At 41.0% G+C, this 22,574-nt stretch overlaps 1 protein-coding gene across 11 annotated transcripts in view; it reads right to left on the reverse strand.

The window, feature by feature from the left end:
• The window catches only part of NRP1 (neuropilin 1), a 138,992-nt gene that overhangs the window by 80,805 nt on the left and 35,613 nt on the right, over window positions 1-22,574 (reverse strand). For all 11 annotated transcript variants that reach the window (XM_032618611.1, XM_032618635.1, XM_032618584.1 and 8 more), the window contains one exon: window positions 2,536-2,717. In XM_032618611.1, the coding sequence (XP_032474502.1) occupies window positions 2,536-2,717 (182 nt within the window). The remainder of the gene's footprint in view (window positions 1-2,535; window positions 2,718-22,574) is intronic.

A 22,574-nucleotide genomic window follows, 5' to 3' on the forward strand; every position in this document is an offset into this window, starting at 1 on the left:
ATCTATAATCATTGTAACAGCTAGTGTGTATTGGATGCATCTTCTGGGACAGGCACTGGCTACATGTTTTCATTTCAGTTGATCTTCACAAAGAGACTGTGCTAGATACTGTCATCCATTTTTCAGATGAGGAATCCAAAGCTCTGAACATTCACACAGACGGTCAGTAGCCAAATCAAAATTCACATGCAGGTCTGCTGCACCTCACTCAGCACACCAACCTGGGGCAGGAAGCCAGGTTGTGGGTTTGTAAGAGTGAAGCGGGGAAGGTTGGGAGCAGCTGATGTCAAGGCTTGAGCTTGACCTTGGAGGACTTGACCCGACAGGTGACAGACACCTGCCATAGGTGTTTTGGGGACAGTAGTTTGATGACTATTTGAGAAGCTGTGCTAGGATACGATAACATGGGGATTAACCACAAGGCAGGCTTGTCTGGCCAACGGCAGAGGACGTGGAAAGGAAGCTGTGACTCTCTCTCTTTTTAACTGAGGTATAGTTGATTTACAAGATTATAACAGGTTCAGGTGTACAGCAAGGTGATTCAAGATTTCTGAAGCCATGACTCTTTTGAGACTTTGGGACAAAAATCCAAAAGAACTGGCAGCCATATTGGATGTAGGGAGGCAAGAAGAGAAAGAAGAAAATAAGGCTTCGAGTCTCAAGGACGGCATTGAGGGGAAAAAAGGGCGGAAAGCACGGTGCATCTGAGACTAACAGAAGTGTGGGGATGAGTTCATCTGGAAGGAAGCTGAAGAACTGTTAATGACTTAGGAAGGACCTCGCTCTTTCTCCATCCACCATCTTCAGATCTTTGAGAAACACTGACAATGAAAAGCTATTCTTGCCTCCTTTTCTGACACTTTCTTTCTTTGATGCTGTCACATGCCAGGTCAGCAAGCAAATGCGTGTGTTTGTGCATGTGTGTACATACACATACGTGGATTTAGATAGGCCAAACAGCTCTCAACACACGGAAATATGTCCATATGTGTGTGTACATACACATACGTGGATTTAGATAGGTCAAACAGCTCTCAACACACGGAAATATGTCCATATGTGTGTGTACATACACATACGTGGATTTAGATAGGTCAAACAGCTCTCAACACACGGAAATATGTCCATATGTGTGTGTACATATACATACGTGGATTTAGATAGGTCAAACAGCTCTCAACACACGGAAATATGTCCATATGTAATCATGTGAACACACTGAAGTCCTCCGTCTGCTGTTATTTCTACTAAAGGTTTTCTGAGCACACACCCAGATGAATTTCTGAAGAAAGTTCTCTCCATCTATCCATATTTATACGGGACTGTACCAGATTTCTTTGACATTTAAAGAAGTTGTGCCAATGCTCCCAGAAACACTTAAAACTCTCTTTTTGGTTATTCTCGGTGGCCACCGACCCAGAGGATCTTAGGCTTTTGTATTTGGTGTGGCTGGATTTTTTTTCTATTAAATAAAGCTCTTTCTCCTATATTCCAGGACAATACATTTAAATCTTGAGCCTCTGTCCCTGGAAGTTCTCCCGCACATTAATGTCCACTTAAAAGGGGAGGCTGGATTGAGCACACAGCAGGAACCTACAGGCTGTTGTGAAAAACAGTGACATCCAGGTAAAGCTACGATTCCTATCAATTGATATGTGTGTTGAATTCCTCAAAGCTGGGAGACTGTGCATTCTCAGATTCTATCCCATCCCAATATATACCATTGTGACTGAAGATCAGTGAGTGATTATTTTGCAGAGGGCAAGTGATAATTAATTTGGAAGGGGAATGCCATTTAAAGCATGACGATTTTGCTTCCTCCAGGAAGTTCTTTCCCCAACCATGCCTCCCATCAATAGAAAGTCTCTTCTTCTTCCAATAGCTTTAGAAACTCTAAGGCTAGTGGACTAGCGCTTTGCTTTTCCTGGGAAATACCAGTTTTGAATTTTGCAATAAAATAAAGCGAAGAGGCAAGAGGGAGGGGATATGGGGATATCTGTATACGTATAACTGATTCACTTTGTTATACAGCAGAAACTAACACACCATTGTAAAGCAATTATACCCCAATAAAGATGTTTAAAAAAAGAATAAACTTAAATGAGGTGTTAAAAAAATAAAAGGGAAGAAGATGTACATGACTTTAAGGTAAGAGGGACTCATGCATTTTTAACTAAAGAAATGAAACTTCAAGAGTAGATCAAACTTATTTTTGAATAGGAAAGATAAGCATAAATGTTCTTCAAGGAGTTTTACAGAGTATATACCTTATAAACACTGGTCAGCATATTACAATGATGAAATTGTGATGCTTCAAATACATTTTAAAAGGTTTTTTAAACATGCTTCCTCCATACACTGGGTAATTTTCCTTTGTTTAAAGTATTTTCCCAACATTTTTGTAATGGGAATATATGACTTTTTACCAAAAGTTTAAAAACGTTACTCCTTGTCTCTCTTTTCACTTTGTCTCTTGCGAGCTCAAGCAATGTTAATGACCACTTAGTCACACTTGTTCTCCTGTAAGTTACTCACCTCTCTTGAAAATTTCATAACGTATGGAAAATCCTGCCCCGTGTGTCTCATAATCAGAGACAAACTTGATAAAGAGAAATGGCCCTGAAGACACGACAGGAGAAGGGGCAATCTTTCCACAGAACTTTCCCCATAAACGCCCATTTTCATTCTCTCCATCGATGACTTCCACATAGTCATACCTAAGACACAAAGATGGAAGAAAACATCAGGTTAACGAGAAAAGTCCTTTTAATTTCAGTAATTTAGAAACCAGCATTCTCCACCACCATCTGTCAGGAGCAAAACTGCTATCTGCATTCACTGCTGGATTTCATGGAGAGGGGAAGAAGTCTAGCAAAATGAAATAATTAAAATGGACTACATCATGTCCATATGCATCATCTGGCAACACAGAACTATTAAGAATAATGGTGTCCATTATACTTGCAGACAATGTCAGTTAAAGTAACCAATTAACAAGAAAAAGGAAAATCTCATGAGCACAATTCTCTTTTATTAAATTGTGTTCCTTTGTCTGGGGTTGGGGGGTTGTCAATACATAATGCTGTGCATTCTTTTCAAACTGTGAAGTTCTTTTAGGAATTCAAAATGTCTCCTTGGCTGGAGCTCTCCATAAATAATACTTTGATTTCTGTGAGCGACCCTCTAAACATATGGCCACAGAATAATAAACAGATTCTTTACTATTTAACTCGATTCCACTAAGCTCCAGGCTTCTTAGAAAAAAAAAAAAAAACTCTCTCAGTATCCACTGTGGTCAAAACACAGATCATCTTCTCCCCAAACTACAACTTGAATTGCAGAACATAATCTCTTCAAAGAAAAAAGTTTATTTAAAAATGGAAAGTAACTTTATTTACTACCAGCCTTATTACCTTTAGAGGAATATTGTCATTTGAAATGGAAATATGACACACTTGAAATCATCAAAGTGATATGATTTTTAAAAATTCAGGCTTAATAATACACTAAGCAGACAAATGATGAAGGAAGTAGCAATAAAATATTACCCTAAAGATTGCACTGAGATAATGCATGTGTCTGGACCATTTTTTTTCACTAAAAGGTGGAAATCCATCTCCAATAAACTAGCATTCCCCCAGGAAAACAGGAAGACTTTTTTTTTTGTTCAGCATTATCTATTTCTTAGTGTCTTGCTCTTTCTTTTCGTTTTATTTGCCAAGTCGCCTAGGAGCCAGATAATCTGATTTGTCTTCCGTACTTCTTCTAGAACTGACGCGAAGACATTACAATCCATTCATTGCAAAACATTATTTCTGTGTTTAACTTGGTTCAAAAGTCCTGGGATATATTAATTTCAGGAATGGCTAAAATATGGCAGTAACATAAACTGTATCTGGCGATTTAAAAGAGATCAAAGTGTGGGAAATCTTCATGATGACCAATGTCATCCTCAGCAATCCTTTTCAAACTGTCCAGGACACATGACTTACGTTTATGTAAAGTCTCACGAGACAACTGCAAAGATGCTATCAAGAGTTAAAGTGGATAGCTTAAGGCTCTCTAAATTAAAAATGACATTACCTCATCAGTTAAAATTGTGCCAGCTTTGTGTATATCAAGAAGAAAACAGAGCTGACAATGAATGAATGAAGCACTAGAGTATGTGAATCATTGTAGTGACTGAACTTCCTCTGCTGCATCTGTTGATTCCAGTAGTAAAATCACTGGCCGGCTAGCACCGCTGTCCCTTTGCAAAACTACGGAGCTACACAGAGGAATTGTTTGTTTCTCTAGACACTGGGAGATGCTTTGCATGTTAAGACAAGACAAAGGAGGAGGATGAAGACAGCGTTACCTTCAAAATCCTCAGGGACTTTTTACAGTCAACTGAGGGCAGCTGGAAAGAACCCCATCTCTGTACTCATGAAAGCCTCACAAGTTGGCATGTATGCAGTAATTCCTTTTATCTCTGCTGCTTCATTGACTAGACAGGTCTGCATGGTTTGCCCCACGCTTGCTTATAATTTAACTGTGATTTGAGCCGTTGACTGCCTTTGGCCTGGTGACTGTGCGTCCGGCTCTGCTCTATAGGCTTTTTACTTGCATCTCGACATGGTCTGAATACTAAGTGGCCGCATCCTAGTGCATTTTGCCTTCCAGGCACAAATAAGAGAGGTGGGTCAGGCATTCTGAAGAAGTAAGGGCATTTCTGTGAGGAGACCTTTCTCCCAGGTATGACAGAACTCAGCTATTACACTGCTGGGGAATTACAACAGTGGATGAAGCCAGTCTTTTAATTCACATTATCTTCTAGTAGTAAATACTAGACTCTCCCCTTGGCAACAGTAAAAGCTATTTTGAAAAGGGGCAGAGGGACTGGATGCTCTACCCAGCAAGAGATAAATCATCGCATCTTAAGTGCCAATTTTAGGCAATGGGATCATTCGGGGATACAATAGTTACATTTATAAACTGGGATGCTGCTATCATTTTAGCACTTTCTACCATCCAACAGGGCCCCCAAATGTATCACAGATAGCAGTTCATGTAAATATTCAAGAGGGTGTATGCGTAAAAATTGCAAAGGGTGATACTGCCAAGGAAGTTAAGAAAGCAGCTTGCTTCTCCCTCTGGAGTTGAGACCAGTTCCACCCCATAAGTTTCTCGCTGGCAAACGTGGTGCCAGGAATGCAGCTGGTGTGCCAGCATCCCTCCCCAGAGACTAAATGTGTCGCCACAGCGACGCATCCCGCCTGCATTGGCCTGAGGCCCAGGATCCTGAGTTTGCAAATTTCGATCCCCCAGACGGCTGCACTGCTCTGTTACTGCTGCCGGCGCGGCAAGCACCAGGTTCCTTGGGATGTTAAGATCTTCAGTCCTGGAACCAAAGACCTGAGCATGTGAGCCTGGAGGTACCTATCCGACTCGCATCCCGAACCGACAAGCTCAGGCTCAGGCTGCGGGAGGAGATCTGGGGAATCTTGGGAATCTAATTCATGAAAACTAGAGGAGGGATCACAAAGTTAACCCGTCTGTCCCTTTGGAGCCCGGCTCTGGAAAAAGAATGTTTCCAGGTGACCAAGAGGCTGCGTCTGGGTCCAAAGTGCACCGCCCACCTGCGCAGGAAAGCCTTCCTCAGACCTCACCTCCCCACGTTTCATCACAGGAACACCAACATCAAATGGATTTAGCCATCTTCTCATCCCTCTCTTTTTTATAATTAAAAAAAAATTTTTATTTTTGGCCGTGCCGTGCAGCCTGTGAGATCTTAGTTCCCGACCAGGGATCAAACCCGGGCCCACTGTATTGGAAGCATGGAGTCCTACCCACTGGACCGCCAGGGAACTCCCCCTCACTCCCCATCTCTCTTCATCAATCTTCTACCTTAAACCTTTCCCTTTCTGCACTAATAATGGTAAAGCAGCCCACGTTTACTGGGAATAAGGCATAGATCTCTCTACCTAAGCTTCTTACAATTAAAGACACTTTCTCAAGGTTTCAGTTTTCGGGTGTGCGGCCCTGGGTGGCTCTTCCATGAGTATCCCTGGCTTTAAGCTCGTGCTTCTCAGGCCCCACGCCTTCTTGCTTCCATAACCCCCGCTCTCACACTACTCAGGTATATGTGGGTGGTGAAAACATTTTGAATCCTAATACTAATCACGGGTTTAGTTTCCCATAAGAGTGATAAAAGAATAAAGATTTCCTTCTAAGAATTCTTGAAAGGACTACTCAGAGATTTTTTTTTCTTTCTTCTGGAAAGTTTGAATTATGGTTTTAGGAAAATGGCCAAGGAAAGGGAAAAGTGATGGGAAAATGAGAAATGTCTTCAGTCACTAAAGAGTGGTTTGGGAGGCTTTCTAGGTATGTGGTGCTGAATAGACGAATAGCACACTTATACTTAAGTCGGGTTTTCTCCTGTGAGTACAAATGACCCCTGACTCTATGGTGGGGTCTGTTAATGGGAAAAAACCCCCGAATCCTCTACAGGGTGTTGTCTGTACGGGGAGCTACCGTACCAACCCCCTCACAGCTTCTGGACATTCTCGAGTTGTTAGGAAGGGGGATTTTAGGTAATGGTGTCTTTTTAATCTCCTTCCAAGAGGCTCTCCCCTCACACGCATACGTACGTTAATAATGGAGAAATTCGATACCTGACATCATAAACCAGAGTGAGAAATGATGTTGGCTAACATAATTTTCACCTACAAAAATGTGTTTCTTTGGATCTTTGGTTTATTTTACACACGGCATTTATAGCTATCCCGACTGAACAAGCTGTAAACGATTACTGTATTGTTGTCCAAGAATTACCCTCCTTCTTCCCCAGAAGAAAACAGATTTTTTTTTCCTCAGAGTATTAGAAAGAGGAGTTGGATATAAAAATATACGATGATGGAGTGTGGAGGGGCCAATTACCTCGCATCGGTGTTTCTGAGCAGTTTTATATGACCCACCCCCTAACCATTCTGGCTTCTTTGCAAGGTTCTAATCAAGATAAATATATGAAAAGCCTTTTATAAGGTTCATAGACTCATGTAGTAGAAGCATTTTTAGAAATCTATTCAAAAGAAATAATCTGGAATAATGTCAAATATGTATGCAAAGAGTATTGCCTGAAGCTTTATAATAATGGGGAAAAATGGAAATAAGGCCTACAGGAAGAAGAAGGAATTTACGTACATTCATATTGAGGAATATTATTCAGCCGTTAAAAAGCATGTTCAACAAAAGATTTTTTATAACAAAGGAAAAATGCTTATGATAAGTAAGTGAAAAAAACTTTACACAGTGTATCCTCAATTTTCATTCATATGAAGTAAAAGAACAGGAGGGAAATATGCAAGCTATTAACAAGTGTTTATCTCTGGGTAGGGAGATTATTTCTGTATTATTATTTCTGTATTTTTCAAGATTTTTACAATGGACAAGTACTCTTTCTTAATCAAATTTATTTTGAAAGCATTAACTACTTATGTATGAAGTAGCAAATCAATACCTTATTGCCCAGCTAACAATTTTATATTTCTTGCTCAGAAAACACTATCTTTTTTGATGTTTTATTTGGAAATAAATCAAAGGCTTTGCCTTTTGTTTTTAAAACAATGGGATCAATGAGGCTCCTTGTGTGATACATTTTTGGGGAGTACTAGAAAGTTAAAGTGAATCTGATTTGATCTCATACTTTCTGAAATGCTGGCAGTAATACTTGCCGTTTGTATAGTAACTTCCCTGTTACAATATACTCTCAGATCATTGTCTAACACGGTCTTTACAGTAATCCCAGGAGGGAGATTATTAGGTGGTACCATCTCAGAAGGAGCCCAGAGCAGTAGAAGCACCGGGTAAGAGACACATGAATGAAATAATTAGTATCTTTTCCACACTGCCCAGTCTGGGACAAGTTTGATTCTAGTATCTGCTCTTGTTACTCCCTTTCATAGCATTTTTTGAGGGTGGGAGATGGGTATGGCTTATTATTTTAGAATTAGTCATGAACAACCGGTCAACTGGTCAATGTTGCTAGAAAATGCCACATCAATGAACACTTCATTGATGGTCTTCTTAACAGGGTGCTTAGAGCTGTACAAACAAGAATCCTGGTGCTTGCAAAGGTATACGTGCAGGTGTGCGTGTGAGAGATAGAGACAGAGACAGCGGGAGCCCTGGCCTTTCAGGAGTCACATGAGTTGAAAGTTTCAGTGGAGTTGATGGTGGCCACTGCGTGGGATTCCTCCTGGAGCTGTCCTGGCCCTCCAGCTCAGGCTAATGTTCAGGGACCACGTGGCTAGAACCCAAACCCAGTCTGGACAACAGAAATAGGAGTGGGGCTGAAAGGTAGCTGTAATTTCGTTCTCTCCCTAGTGCCAGCACCCTGGGCCTGAACACAGATGGCTCCACTAAAGATGGGGCGGAGGTAGAGCCTGCATCCCCAGGGTGGGTAGGTGGGAAGGGCAGGACCTTCTGACGACCCCCAAGTCTGGAGCCAGCCTGCTGCAGCACCCCCAGGATGGAGCTGGCAAAGCCTAGATTCAGAGCTGGGGAGAGGGGCTGAGTTGGCGGAACGGCGGAGAATCCCGCAGCACTTTCAGAGGAACAGAGAGGCTGGGCTGTGACCTGGCTGCTGTCCCTCCAGCCCCCGGGCCTAGGGTCAAATACCAATTTCTATGAAAGTCATTCTAAATCCCTACAAAATTTTAAAATTTGTACCGCAAACTGATATTTCTTTGCTTATTACATTGGTATAGTCCCCTTTCAAGTTGGTTTCTGGGTTTATAAAGTAATTGTTGCTTCATTAAAATAATGGCATATATTTTTCCTAGAGATGCATTTGTTCATATATATATTATCTTTTTCTTCCTATATGCACACTCTGTGGATTATGAGCAGGGCTGTAGGACATTAGCCTCGACCTGGGGCTCATCTGCATTTGTTAGAACACTTTCTAAAATTCAGTTTTTCTTACTTCTATTCTAGTAGTACTTTCCATACACCCCGTGAGTCTAACTTCTAATCCACAGTATTATCACTTCTCTACCTGTCGTGTGTCTATGCGTATTTGCACGAAGTAAAACGCTCTTGACACTGTCTGCACTTTTTTCCAGTTGGGGGTGGCCGCCCGTGAGACACTGGGGTAGCAGGTTAGCATCTGAGTGGCATTTCCACTGCTCCACCATCCAGTTCCTTCACTGATCTTATCACCCAAACTCAGGCTCCAGCTATGAGGAGACCAAGGAGGGTCTAGCGTCTACTGAACTTCAAGATGAGCGCAAGTGCCAGGGTGCAGGTACAACCGCTGGCTGGCCTGGGCCACGCCACAGAGCCCAGGGGAGCCTGGTGCTAGACGACCAGGCAGCTTTGCTCAGTGGCTGCTGGATGTACTTCAGCCAAACCATCTCTCTCCAGCAACCTACTTCACTGATGGGAAATGGTACGTCAAACATCTCACCTTTCTTGGAACAAAAAGTTGCTGCAAACACTGTCTTTCGTTTAATGCCACTGGCCTCCTCAAAGGCCCACATGGTGTTACTCTTGTTACTCGTGCACAGGCTTCCAGATCGTTCTCCTCCAGGAAGTTCCAATGCCATAGAGTCCACCTGACACCTCTGCTGTGTGGCTCCTCGAAGCTCAATAAAGATTTCTATATGTATGATAGTCAGATAACCCCTTCTCAAATAATCAGAGTACAGTAAAACTCATAAAGCTGATCTCACACATTAAAATTTTCATTTTTAAGCTTGTGTAATGCCTCAGGGCCATAATAATGAATATCAATAATTTTACTGCAGCCATAGAAAAATGGATCATTAATAGGTTAGATAATAACATAATATGTATAAGAGCAAACAGTCCCAGGAAATGAGGTATTACAAAAGTAAAGAAAGAAATATTTAAGGAAAAACTTTTACTGGAGTAAAAAGAAATATTAAATGGTTTTCACTGTAGTAATACAAAGGGATAATCAAAGGCAGTGGGTCACAGCTGGTCAAGACCAACTGGAAAGAAAGAAACTGAGATAATAAACATTCGGCAGGTAGCGGACAGCTTCCAGCTGCTGCATAACAAGTCACCCCAAACGTAGGGGCTTAAAACAGCACACACTTATTAGCTCATAGTCTGTAGGTCAGAGGTCTGGTCTGGCCTGGCTGGGGTCCCTGCTCAACGTATCACAAGATGGAAATCAAGTGTCTGCAGGGCCGTGTTCTTATCTGAGTTCTGTGTCTTTGTCACAGCTCACACTGCTGTGCTGGAATTCAGTTTCCGGCAGTTGTGGGACTGCAGTCCTCATTTCCTTGCTGGCTGCCAGCTGGGGGCTGCTCTCAGATCCCCGGGGCCACCCACCTTCCTTGCCACACAAGGGAGCTGGCCCTCTCCAGCTTCAAAGCCAGCAACAGAGATTTTCCCTCACATTGGATTCTTCCTATGCTTCAAAACTCCTCAGGAAAAGCTGAGTCCCTAGTGAGGGTTCACCTGATTAGGCCAGGCTCACCCAGGATAACCTCCCTTTCTCGAGGCCAACTGATTTGGCAACTTAATTAAATCTGCAAAATCCCTGTACAGCAGCACCTAGATTAATAGGTGATTGAGTAACTGGGAGAAGATGTGTCTAACCAGGGGCCGAGGATCTTGGGATTCTGCCTATCGCTCAGACCCAGCTCTGGATGGACGCATGGAGCTTGGAAGCTGCAGTACAAACCCAAGCAGCAGGGATTGTCCACTTACATCCCCTGGCAGGGCAAAGGCTAGAAGGATCCAGGGTAAGATGAAGGGCAGGGGTGGGAAACTGCACAAGGCTGGAAGCTATTTCAATGTTCTCAGCTCCCATCATCGGCTGTTGGTTTGAAAGCCCTCAGCCAACCATGGTCCTCGCCTGCAGAAAGGAAAGCAGGGTTCTGGAGAGAGTCACGCTCTCCTGATTGAAGCAAAACAGACACTCCGAGATTGTCCAACACATATGTCTAGAGACAGAAGAGTGATAATAGCTTAATTCAAAAATAAATATATAAAAGAACTCAAGAAATGTGGTGTAAAATAATGGTCAAAATATATATAATTTTCACGGAAAGTGCTTCGAGTTTGAATTTCTCATTTCTGAGGAATCTCACTTTATAATTAAGATTTACTGGCATGGAAGATAAAAAATCCTTCACATGGGGAAATATCTTTAGGGTTTAACTCCAATTATGAAATCCAAAGATGCATTTCAAACGGAAGACCAGGGACGCCTCCTTTAAAACAACTACACTCCGAGGTAATGGAGTCTTCCAGTGTCAAACTTGCAAAGTTCAGTATTTATAGAAAAATTCACATGCCTTTAATTACAATAAATTTGGTTCCCAAGTAAAATGGTGCCATCTGGAAGATATTAACATCATTTACAACTTGTTCGCCTCCCTATTTCATAGAAAAGTTTTACTTCTTGCCAACTTTCCTCTGTTCTCAGGGGAAAAAAAAAGAATTACTTTCATGGATTGTCTCAAGATGAGTTTATATAGCTAGTCAAACCATCAAAAAGTGACAGAGGGGAAGTCTTGGACACGTTTACTTCCTTCTTATTTACTTTAAATACTTATATCTTTTTTTTTTTTTTTTTTTGCGGTACACGGGCCTCTCACTGTTGTGGCCTCTCCCATTGCGGAGCACAGGCTCCGGACGCACAAGCTCATCGGCCATGGCTCACGGGCCCAGCCGCTCCGTGGCATGTGGGATCCTCCCGGACCGGGGCACGAATCCGCGTCCCCTGCATCGGCAGGCGGACTCTCAACCACTGCACCACCAGGGAAGCCCTAAATACTTATATCTTTAAGTTTTTGGTTTTTGTTTTAAATAAAGGCTGTTCTCTCCTCTCTGTTCCTCTTCTCTCAGGCTTCTCAGGGGGATAAAGTGGAGAGAGAGCTCAGGTGTTAAAAACTGGGTTCTGATGTGGGCTCTGAGCTTCAGGACTCACTCCTGCACCTTTTATCTATCAAGAAGCCCCACCATTTTTGACCTCCCACAAAGTCTCAAAGGGAACAGTGGGGCAGGAGGTGCCACCTGCCTGGCCAACCATCAAATTAGCCAAACTGGGACAGCTGCGATTAAGTCCTCACACTCAGTCACTGACTAGCTGAGTGTCACTAACGAACGTCTGTGGGCCTCAGTTGCTCACCTGCAAAACGGACAAAATGATAATTAAACTTACAAGATAACAGGGAGGACTCAGTGAAATACTACATGGTGATGTCCCCTTCCAAGTGAGGCTGGAATGCAGGAGAAGCAAAGAGACAAATGCACAGAGAACCCAATGGAGCACAGCTTTACTTTCCCAAAGGTATATATTACACAGTTCAAGACAGACTGTAGTTTAGGTAGTACAGGAAGTTTGGCTATTGTTATCTCCCTGGGGGATCTATCAGTCAGAAGATGAGTAACTCTCAGAAGATGACATAACCTGATACTTGGAAAAATACTATTTGGAATGACAGTACGTCTTGTCCTAGTACTACCACCAAAAACCAGTCAATTAAAGCCATAGTCAGAAATGGAGTTAAAGAAAATATATATACTACAAGACTTTTTTTTTATTTATTTAAAGAAATCACTAAATCCGTTAAGTGCTTCCACTGATGTACCCAACTGATTTAATGATCTGCAACTGGATTAGTGCTATCAGCACGCAGGGCTGAAGTTGCTCAGAAAGCCCCCTCAGTTGGAATGGTGGACGCACCAGGGGACAACTTCCAGCTCTGGAAAAGCAGTGACTCTGCCTTAAGGCATAGCGGGATCATAATCTGCAAGTTTCCTTTTCAATTATTTGGAAAAAGAAATAAAGGCATAATTCCATTTTAGACTATAGGACCTCATGTGCTAATTTTAAGAGTTAAAAAAAAAATCCTCCTGATTAATTAGTGATTATTCAGTGGGGATCTAGGTAGTTTGCTAATCAGAGCTGCAGGAACTAACGTTGGCAAATACTCATTTTTTAAAAGGCTTTTTTTTTTCTTTCTTTGCAGTAATTACAGTAGAACCTTTTCAGCAACAGGTAGGTGAGATTATTCATCCTGGAGTGGGGAAGTTCCTTAGTCTGTAATGACAACCCATTTTTTTTTCTGAAAAAGTGGAAAGCAAAAAATGCTGAAGAAAAATGGGTCTAGTGACAGACAGATGTCTCTTCCTTTTAGTGACACCGATGGTGAGAGAAAGGTTGAGCTGATTTTATGATGGCCAGTTGGCACCAATCCAAGTCAAAATGGTGCTATTCTGTTCAGCAGACCCTTAAGGTTTACTTAAGAGTACAAACCCCTGAGCTAACCACAGCCAAGAAACATGAAGCTTTTAGATACAGGCCTGATTCATGTATGGTGCCAGAAAGAAATGCACAAGAGAAAAATAGATCATGGCGTAGAGAGAGTTTCTTAATCCCTCGTGTTTATTGAAAGCAGCGTTCTGTTTGCTGTAAGTCATGTTTAGAGTCCGAAGCATTCATGCTTAGGGTATTTGTTCTTTTTTGAATTTTTCATTATTTAAAATTCTATTAAGTCATAAAGCAGGTGTTTCAACTGCAGATGACTGGGTTACTAGTAGTCTTACTAACTAACCTAGGATATATTCTGTAAGCCCAAGTCAATTTGTGATACAGGGAATAATTTAAATAATGAGAAATATACCATGGACATAAAATACTTCAAGTGTCAACCAGGGCTTTTTTTTTATGTTACAACATGGAAATTAGTTAAAAAACAAAATATGCAGAGAATCATTGGTTATTGGCCTAAACATTAGTTTGCATGATTTTTTTCTTATTGCTGACTTGCTTTACAGACTAATTAATTGGTATAAAGCAAGCCTTTAATTATCTCTGTGTTAGGAACAAGCTCATGGAGACAAGAAAGGATTTTAATGACCTAGGTGGCCTCATGATTTATATGGATCTTGAGGAGTAATTGTGTGTTTAGAAGAAAGGAAAGCAGTGGCCATAAACTTTACCGGTAGCCTAAGACCAGAAGTACCCTCTTGCCACATAAAGGGTCAGCTTGCAGAAATGGCTCTGTGCTTGGAGCATGGATTTAACCCAACCAGGAGATCATATAGCCCTCATCCTACCATCTAAAGCACTCCCCAGCCCCAAAACATCTTTATGGTAAGCTTAACAGAAAGGAAAAGGGAAAAGGGTCAAGTTAGCTAAAATAAAACATTGCATAAAGGGAGCATTTTGAAACACATGCTTCTCCTAAGCACAGCACAAGCTAGAGAAAGGTATAAAAAGTTCCCCTTGATAATACTAAAGACTCAGCTGTAAAAACAAGACAGGTAGGCATAGGAGAGAGAAAGCTGTACTCCACCTTCCTTACTTTGACTAATTATTTCATAAGGAAAGGAGATTTTTTTTTTCACCGAAAACCAGAATACATAAAACAATTTAACATTTCACAGCCTAAGTTCTTTGAACGGTCTTAATGTAGAGGGCTAAAGTTCACTGCGCTTTATAGCTATAAAGTTTATTAAGAGAATTGACAGTGTACAGTCACAGGGAGAGAGAGGAATAAGGCAGTTTTCCGCATTTTGGTTCTTGATTTGAGGGCAAATAAGTGCTCATTTACAAATACATGATAAAACAGATCCTTTGCGAATCTTTTTAGGGGAAACATTTAAAACACTGCAGCTCTTGAAGTTGTATTACTTTAAAAATACCCCATATTTCAGATATTTCATTAATTCTGATTGCATTTCCCTCTTATGATGGCAAATTACCTAGATCACATTATTATTGTTTTCATCACTTTCCGATCTCTTGTTTGCTGTTTTATTTTGTTTTTTTTTTTAAAGTAGGAAGCAGAAATCGTAGGAAACTGGCCCTAAAATGTGTCCCTCAGAATACCAGTCTTATGAAATACCTCTGAAAAGAATGTTTTTTTCCCAAAATCATTTGGGAACGCTGCACATCATAATGTTCCTTTTGTGAATATCCATAATTTGTGTCAGTATAAGGCTCTGAGAAGTCCCATGGGTATGAAACCTTGATTTAACTTGGTTTAACCCAACATATACCAATTTCATTGATCATAAGACCCTTTTATTACACAATAGAGGTGGAACTCGTGTTGGTCAGAAAGTATTTTCTACGTGCTATTTTGGAAAGTCACTTACTCTGCACTAGCCACAGGTCAGAAATAATAAAAAATCCAGGGAGGAAGGGAATCAACTTCGTAAATGATGACATAAATTTGGGAAGATGGAGATAAATTTGGCAACCAAATTCCCTCTCCTATTCTGCCTTACATGTTAGAAATTTAATTTGAATCAGTGCTTTGAAAAACTGTTTTAGCGACTGTTTCTGACAGTCGGTGCCGATACATAAGATACGTAAATACGGCGCCGATATGTAAGACTGTGCCTATACTCAGTAAAAGGGACTCAACTGACGCTGACAAATGCACTGGGCATGGCTGAATCCGGAGCCTCTCTGAGCACAGCAATCAGGAACACACTGGTTTTACTACCTAGTTAATGTTAAGGTGAACACGATGAATAGAACTAGCAAAAGTTTACCATGGGAAGAGATCTAAGGGATACATTTTATAGATGAGAAAACTGAAGCCCAGAACACTGAAGGAATGGCATATTTCAAATCCAGTTAACACAAGAATCAGAACTTTCTACAGTATTATGATGAAAGATGAACCATTGCATCTCACTTTTTAGGAGATGATGAAAAGGGTCTCTATGATCATCAGGGTCTACTTCTAATTTGAGATTTCCACCAAGGGATTTCTCAGCCTTCTTCAAAAACCTCCAGGAAGAGGAAACACACTGAGTCCAGGCAGGGAGTTTGGCCCATCTTCATTGCCTGGCAATGATCCCAAGCCTTCCTGACTTTGCCTCAGATCTGTTCCCTCAATAAATATTTCTTCATTATTTAATGCAGTTTCCACCCATTGATCCTAAGACCATATTTAGTTCCTCTTGCACACGAGAGCCTTGCAGCTCTTTAAGCATAGCCATCACGCCCCTCATCTCTCACTTTGTTAGTACTGTAAGAAGAGAAAAATTCCAAGAATTCATTTATTAGATCGACACACACACAAAAAAACAGGCAAAACACAGATAAGTATAGAAACTTCTCTAATTGCTTGAAGGCTGATGTGACATCATTATTTTAGCAACCCAGGGATGCTGAGAACTTTGAAAGCATGTATCCATTTCAAAGGCTCTATAACTGAGTTTTGGGGACTTGGGGTAGTATCTGTGCCACCAAGGGCAGGGTGGAGGGCCAGACTTCTATTCTCCTCTCTTTCCAGAACCTTCTCTGCCTTCCTTCTCCTCCATTCCACATGCTCCAGACTCTGCCCTTCTTACTAATTTGGGACTAGGTGATCTAGAGTTAGGGTCTTGTCCTGGGAACGAAAAACCAGCTCTGGGGAGTGAGGATCCAGGAAGGTGTGGAGCAGAAGGAAGGGCTGATCCAGGACCCCCCGTGGATGGAGCCAGAGGTCAAAAGATGCCTGGGTGACAATTTAACACAATTTCCACATCGACTTTGAGTGTTGGCTTTCTGATACTAAAGAAAAAATTTAATTTATCCTGATGATTTTTCTTTTACAAACTAAGTATGCCAGCCCAAATCTCCAAATTCTGGACAGAGAACATTCCTCTTTTTGTAACTGTTAACTTTCGATGTTGAATTTTCTCTTACTGCTTTCCTCTTCACACTACTATGTAATTCCATACCAACCGATAGTCCCTTTAACACCTTTCTGTGTGTGTAATATAGTAAGATTATTGCTGCATTACAAAAATGTCACTGATCTAGGACACTTCCCTGAATGACTCAGATTGTAATTATTCTCTTTCCCAGACAGAGACAAAATACCCATTTTCACTAGTTAAACACACACACAGCCTCCATAATCTTTTAAACCTTAAAATAGGCTTTTGTAAATTTGGAAGTCAAATGGGCTTTCTATCAATGACTTACTACTGAATTCCTCCCTAATTATTCACTGATGAATGTACACTCAGAAACACAGGTTAACAACAGTTCAAATACTACCGAAGCAGAAGTAATGTTGGGTTTGGCAGTCTTTACATATAATAACTTCAACTGGAGGTTTCCCTAATTTTTCTTCGTTAAAATCCAATGTCTTCAAACATACTTTCCCCTTAATGTGTGACAGACATGTCAAACACTGGCTGGGTAAATGTTTGAACAGTAACAATATTGATCTCTTCAATGGAATTCTTCCATACAAATGGTAGAAGACCATTAGCAAAAGCTTTTATTTTTTACTCCTGTTATGCTTTGCAATTAACGAAGAAAGTATTCTTAGCATGTGTGAAATACATACACACACACATATATATAATTTGTGGTAAAAAAGTAGTAATAGCTTATATTTATATACAAGCTTATAATTGCTTATAATTATATATACAGAATTTTTGGTGAAAAAATAGCAATAGCTTATAATTATATATATAAAATTTTCGGTGAAAAAAGTAGTAATAGCTTATATATATGTACCACTCTTTTCTGAATAGCTGAGAAGGCTTTTATGCTTGTCCTTGGGGTACAGGCTTGAAAAGAGAGAGTGAACCGGTAGCATCCTATGACATGTGAGGATGTCTTTTCTGCAGTTGTGTCCACATCACTCCTAGACCAGCCGGTCAATTTTGTCAAACCACTGGCTTCACAGGCAACTCATTACTGAATTCACTAGTGAATCAACTGAATTAACTCCTGAATGGTTTGCCCAGAGTCACCCAGAGCACCTGGAATGGAGTCCAGGGTCTGAGTGGTGGTCCAGACAGAGAGCTGACTCCTCGCCCCTGGGTCTGGACCTTGCTGTCAGGGACTAGAGGTAGCACTGGTGCTGGGGGCTGGGGGGAGGTAAAAGAAACGGAAGCTGTGCCAGGGGAAGGTAATCCGAGGACACTTCTATAGCAGCGCATCTTCCACGGCCTCCAGACCGTGCTCTCCTATTTCACAGCTGCAGGGCTGTCTCAGGAAGGCTGTAAGCCCAGGCTTTGCTAGGGCTGCAAACAAAACGCAGCATTTCCTTCTTGCTCTAAACTGAACTTTTAAAAACAGTGTTTAAACCTGGTTAATATGACTTTTGATAATGGCCCTAAAAAAAGTCAAAAGATAAAACATGAATCCTAAAAGATAAATGGCAGAGTAAAAAGGAAATTAGAAAGGGTGATTTGGAGGTCAAATGCATGTCCAGGTGCTAGTTGCAGGGTTTTCATTTTAAAGCACAAACTGAAGGAGCCATGCCCTGGCTAGTCCTGGGGACTCTGTGACATCTCTGACCAGTTACCACCCTGGGATAGTGTCAACTCTTCTAAAGGTCAGGGACAACTGCCCTGATGTCCCCCATCTAAGGATAACTGCACAGAATTATTCTGGCATCTCTTCCCTAGGAGTTTCTCTTTTCCTTTTTCTGCCGATCCAAATTCCACACTTTCAAAGCCCAACTCAAGGTTCACTTGTTCTGTGAAGATTTTCTTAAGACTCAATCGCCTGTAAATGTTTCCTCCACTTGAATTTATGGAGCCCTGAGCCAGTACGGACTGAGTAATCATACATTTGCCCAATGCTAACCTGGAATTATTTTCTTAGATGTTACCATGACTTATTTATTTCCCTGATAAGATTATACTTCTTGTGGATAGAAAATATGTCTCTCTATTTATCTTGGATTTTTCTGAGAGTCAGAAACAAAAACAGTTTCCTGGGAAACAAGTTCATGCTTGTTGAGAAAATAAATAAACAAGAAAAATGAGAACAAACATGGCAAACTATGTATTCATATTTTAACATCATTTAATCGGGATCTTGTAAACTGTTTAGTAAATAGTCCTGAAAGAAAACGTCTTACACTTTCAAAATTTTTTTCTACAAATCACGTAAATTGCTTTTGGGAAAACTCAAGGAACTGTGTTCTGCTTTTGTTCCAATTACATTAAACCTTATGAAAACAGCCATCATGACAACAACGTCTCTTTGGAAGAGAACACCAAATACTTAGGGGCACAGCCTCATCTAGATGTTCTTGGATTCAAGAGCCCAATTCCTATTAGTGATAATAAGCTCTATGTCTATAAATCCCTAGACACTTATGTCAAGCCTACCTGTTTCAGTTTCCACAGGTGGAATGATGGTTCTAATGAGGTCCATGTCCTCAAGATTACTATTTAGAAAAATACCATGTTTAGACTTCAACTTTTCAGCCATCCCTGGTCGTGTTACGGATAAGGGTGACATTTTGAATCGTATGTTAAGAAGCTGTAATTCATGACCTTTTAAAGTAATTTGCTCCACATAAAGTCTCAATCCAATGGACATTAGTATGAGTTTTGCCTAATGAAGCTGTTCATTCTTTTCTCCCTGTTACGTTCCTGCCTGCATTATCACTGTCCGCTGCTTCCTTCAGTCAGGGGACAAGCATCGTAAGGTTTCACAGGCTTTACTTTTATACTGATCTTCTGAGTGCACTACACACAATTCATTCTCTTTTTTTTTTTTTTTTTTTTTTTTCCGGTACGCGGGCCTCTCACTGTTGTGGCCCCTCCCGTTGCGGAGCACAGGCTCCGGACGCGCAGGCTCAGCGGCCATGGCTCACGGGCCCAGCCGCTCCGCGGCACGTGGGATCTTCCCGGACCGGGGCAGGAACCCACGTCCCCTGCATCGGCAGGCGGACTCTCAACCACTGCGCCACCAGGGAAGCCCCCATTCTCCTTTCTTTAGTGCCTGAACGCAAAAATTCACCACCGTTTGTATTTAAGGTCAGTATCTGTAGAAGCCAACATTTTCGACTATTTTTTTCATCATCTGAATTTCAAATTCTTATCCTCAAATGCTTTTCACCCCTCTTGAAATCCAGAGTCTAAGGAGAATTGCACGCCCTGCTCTAATAATCTGTTGTATGGCTTTTAGAGATGTAAATTACAGGTTTTGTTCTTTTATTTCTCCTTTTTAGTACTGAACTTACATTAAAATGAATATAAGTCCAGCAGGCACTTCGTAAGTGAGGATATATGTAATGCCTACATGGGATATGCCTGTATGCACATATATTGGTGTATGTATGAGCATAAGTACAGAAGATTACAATCTTATCTAAGGAAGATGAATTTATAAATAACAAGATTCCAAATCTATGCTAGTCTACACAAAACACTGCCATTTGGAGTTAATTTTGTGGGCTTCCCTCAGCAAGAGATTTTCTTATCCATGGGAGCCACTGAGGCAGGTGGAGATGACAGATGACGGACAGGTTAACCCAAACCCCAGGACTGAGAAACGATTAACTCTAGTCGTCAGGTGATTAGCCCAAGTCCTAGGGTCACAACCTTGCCTGTCAGTAGGTTGCATCCAAACTCCTTCAGGAAAGGTAAGGAAATCTGAACATGCCATTTTTAAAGCCAAACTTGGTGCATTTGCAACGGACTCTGTATTCTGTGCACACCTTCTCGGTGGAGTCTGATTTCCAGTTTTTGTTCAATTAGTTTCATATCAGTCAATACTTGTTTAAAAACATGTCATAAGTCTGTGGCTTGTGCATGCTTCAATTACCTCTGATTATTACATCAAGATTCACAAACGAGATACCACAGGCACTCCTATTTACTGCAAAATGCTATCGAAACAAACTGAAATTCAATTTCGGAGCAGATTGCAATAACCCATCAAAACAGAGCCAGTGGGGAGGTCAGGCCCCGAGGTGTTCCTGGCCATTGTTAAACCAAGACGGTGTCTCACCTAATCATTTAAACATGGTCTCGTGGCCTGACATTTTTAATGCTTTCTTGATCTCTTTCTTCTGGCTCTGTGTGTGCTTTGCCACTGTGGGGTGCAGTGCATAGCAGGTTATGGATTAAACACCAAGTCTTTTTCTGCCAATAGCACTTTGAGGAGGGGACAAATGACTGGGTACTTTTTACAGATAGTCACACCATAGGTGTCCGCAGAAAGCAACCTTTATTCAGGGTTCTTAAAAGCTGCCTGCTTTTTAGATACAAACCAATCCATAAAACTGCCAAGTTCAAATTTTCAGCTACTATCTGGGCAGTAAGTCTCAGGTACCTCGGTAGGCTGATGGGACATTTTTGTTGGCACACATTAAGATCCCAGGCTTAACTAAGGCAATCTGGTTTTAAAAATTAATTTCACTTACATAATCCCTCTGGGATATGCAGCCCTTGGTTTGCATTTACTTTGTGATTCATTGCATTTGGATTAAACTGGAGGGTTAAGAATTTTACGTGCCAGCCAGCTCTGACCCTGAAGAACAGAAACATACACATATCTCTCCCATCATCTGTTGCTTGAGGGCAAGAGAAAAGAAAGCCACTGTAATTTGGAGACAAGACTTTTCCAGACAGCTGCGAACGACAGCAACTATAGCGAGTCACTGAACAGAAGTGTGTTGTGGAGACCTGGGGCGCGGTGAGAAATTAATGGGAGTACAGAAAGTGGACTAAATATGCAGTTTTCCAAAGAGAAAATATTGGCAAGAATTCTAGAAAAAAAACTCAAAGAGGCTGCAGATTTGTTGACCATAACCATTCGAAACATGGGTTACAAAGTTTTTCCTGGAAGCAGAGAATTAATGAAATTGGGATACAATTTAGAAGAGGTATATATTATAATTATATACACCGCATAGAGAGGGTTATCTACATCAATCATCAAGCTGAAATGAAATGAACTGGTTCCATCTCTTTATGTTAAATACGGAAACGGAGACGCAGGGAGGCTGAATCACCCAAGATCACAGAGTTAGTTTTAGTGTCAAAAGACCCAGGACTTCTGACTGCCTAGCTAGTACTTTTCCACAGACGTTTCAAACATGTTTTCCCACTTCTGTTGCTTAAGAATGCAAATCTTCTCTACGGATTTACTTCTTTCCTAATTTTTCACAAAGAACAGAATTCTACCAACGCTTGTTTATGGCCTCTTTTGTCTCTCTAGCATATTTCTGAACAATAAGCAAAGTGATTTTAAACATCTTCACTCAAAAAATATACATTTGCAAGGGTTCTGATTGACTTAGTTAATGCTTAACTACAAATAAGGTCAAGAGGAAAGTAAGTTTTTATGTCTGTGCCACTATGCTGACATTCACACTGAACCTCCAGAGGCCAAGTGTCTGAACATTTTGGTGGGAATCATAACATCAAAGGGCTTGAAAAGGCTCTGGGTTCATTTGGATAACCTAATCCCACTCAGGCAAGTGAGCAGATTTGTGCCTGTCCAAAGGAAGAAAGTCCACAGCTTCCCTGGTAACTTTTCCCTATATTCCATGACCCTGACTTTAAAACAAATTTTACCAGACTGTTCCAATCTGTCTTATTTTATTTTCATACCATTTCTTCTTTTTCCGAATTTATTTAAATGTACATATGCACATGTACTTAAATAACAAGCTATTTTTATCCCACTATACTCAAATTCTCTATTTCTTTTCAGACGAGATAAGAAATGTTTATAAAATATTAACTTCAACACACTAATCCGGACAGGGACTTTTTCCAGACTTTTCCTTCCCAGGAATGTTTTTGGCCCAGTAAACTTTAATTGTAACATCTTTAGT

This window comes from Phocoena sinus, chromosome 2 (assembly GCF_008692025.1).
Source record: "Phocoena sinus isolate mPhoSin1 chromosome 2, mPhoSin1.pri, whole genome shotgun sequence".
In the NCBI taxonomy this organism is placed as follows: Eukaryota; Metazoa; Chordata; class Mammalia; order Artiodactyla; family Phocoenidae; genus Phocoena; species Phocoena sinus.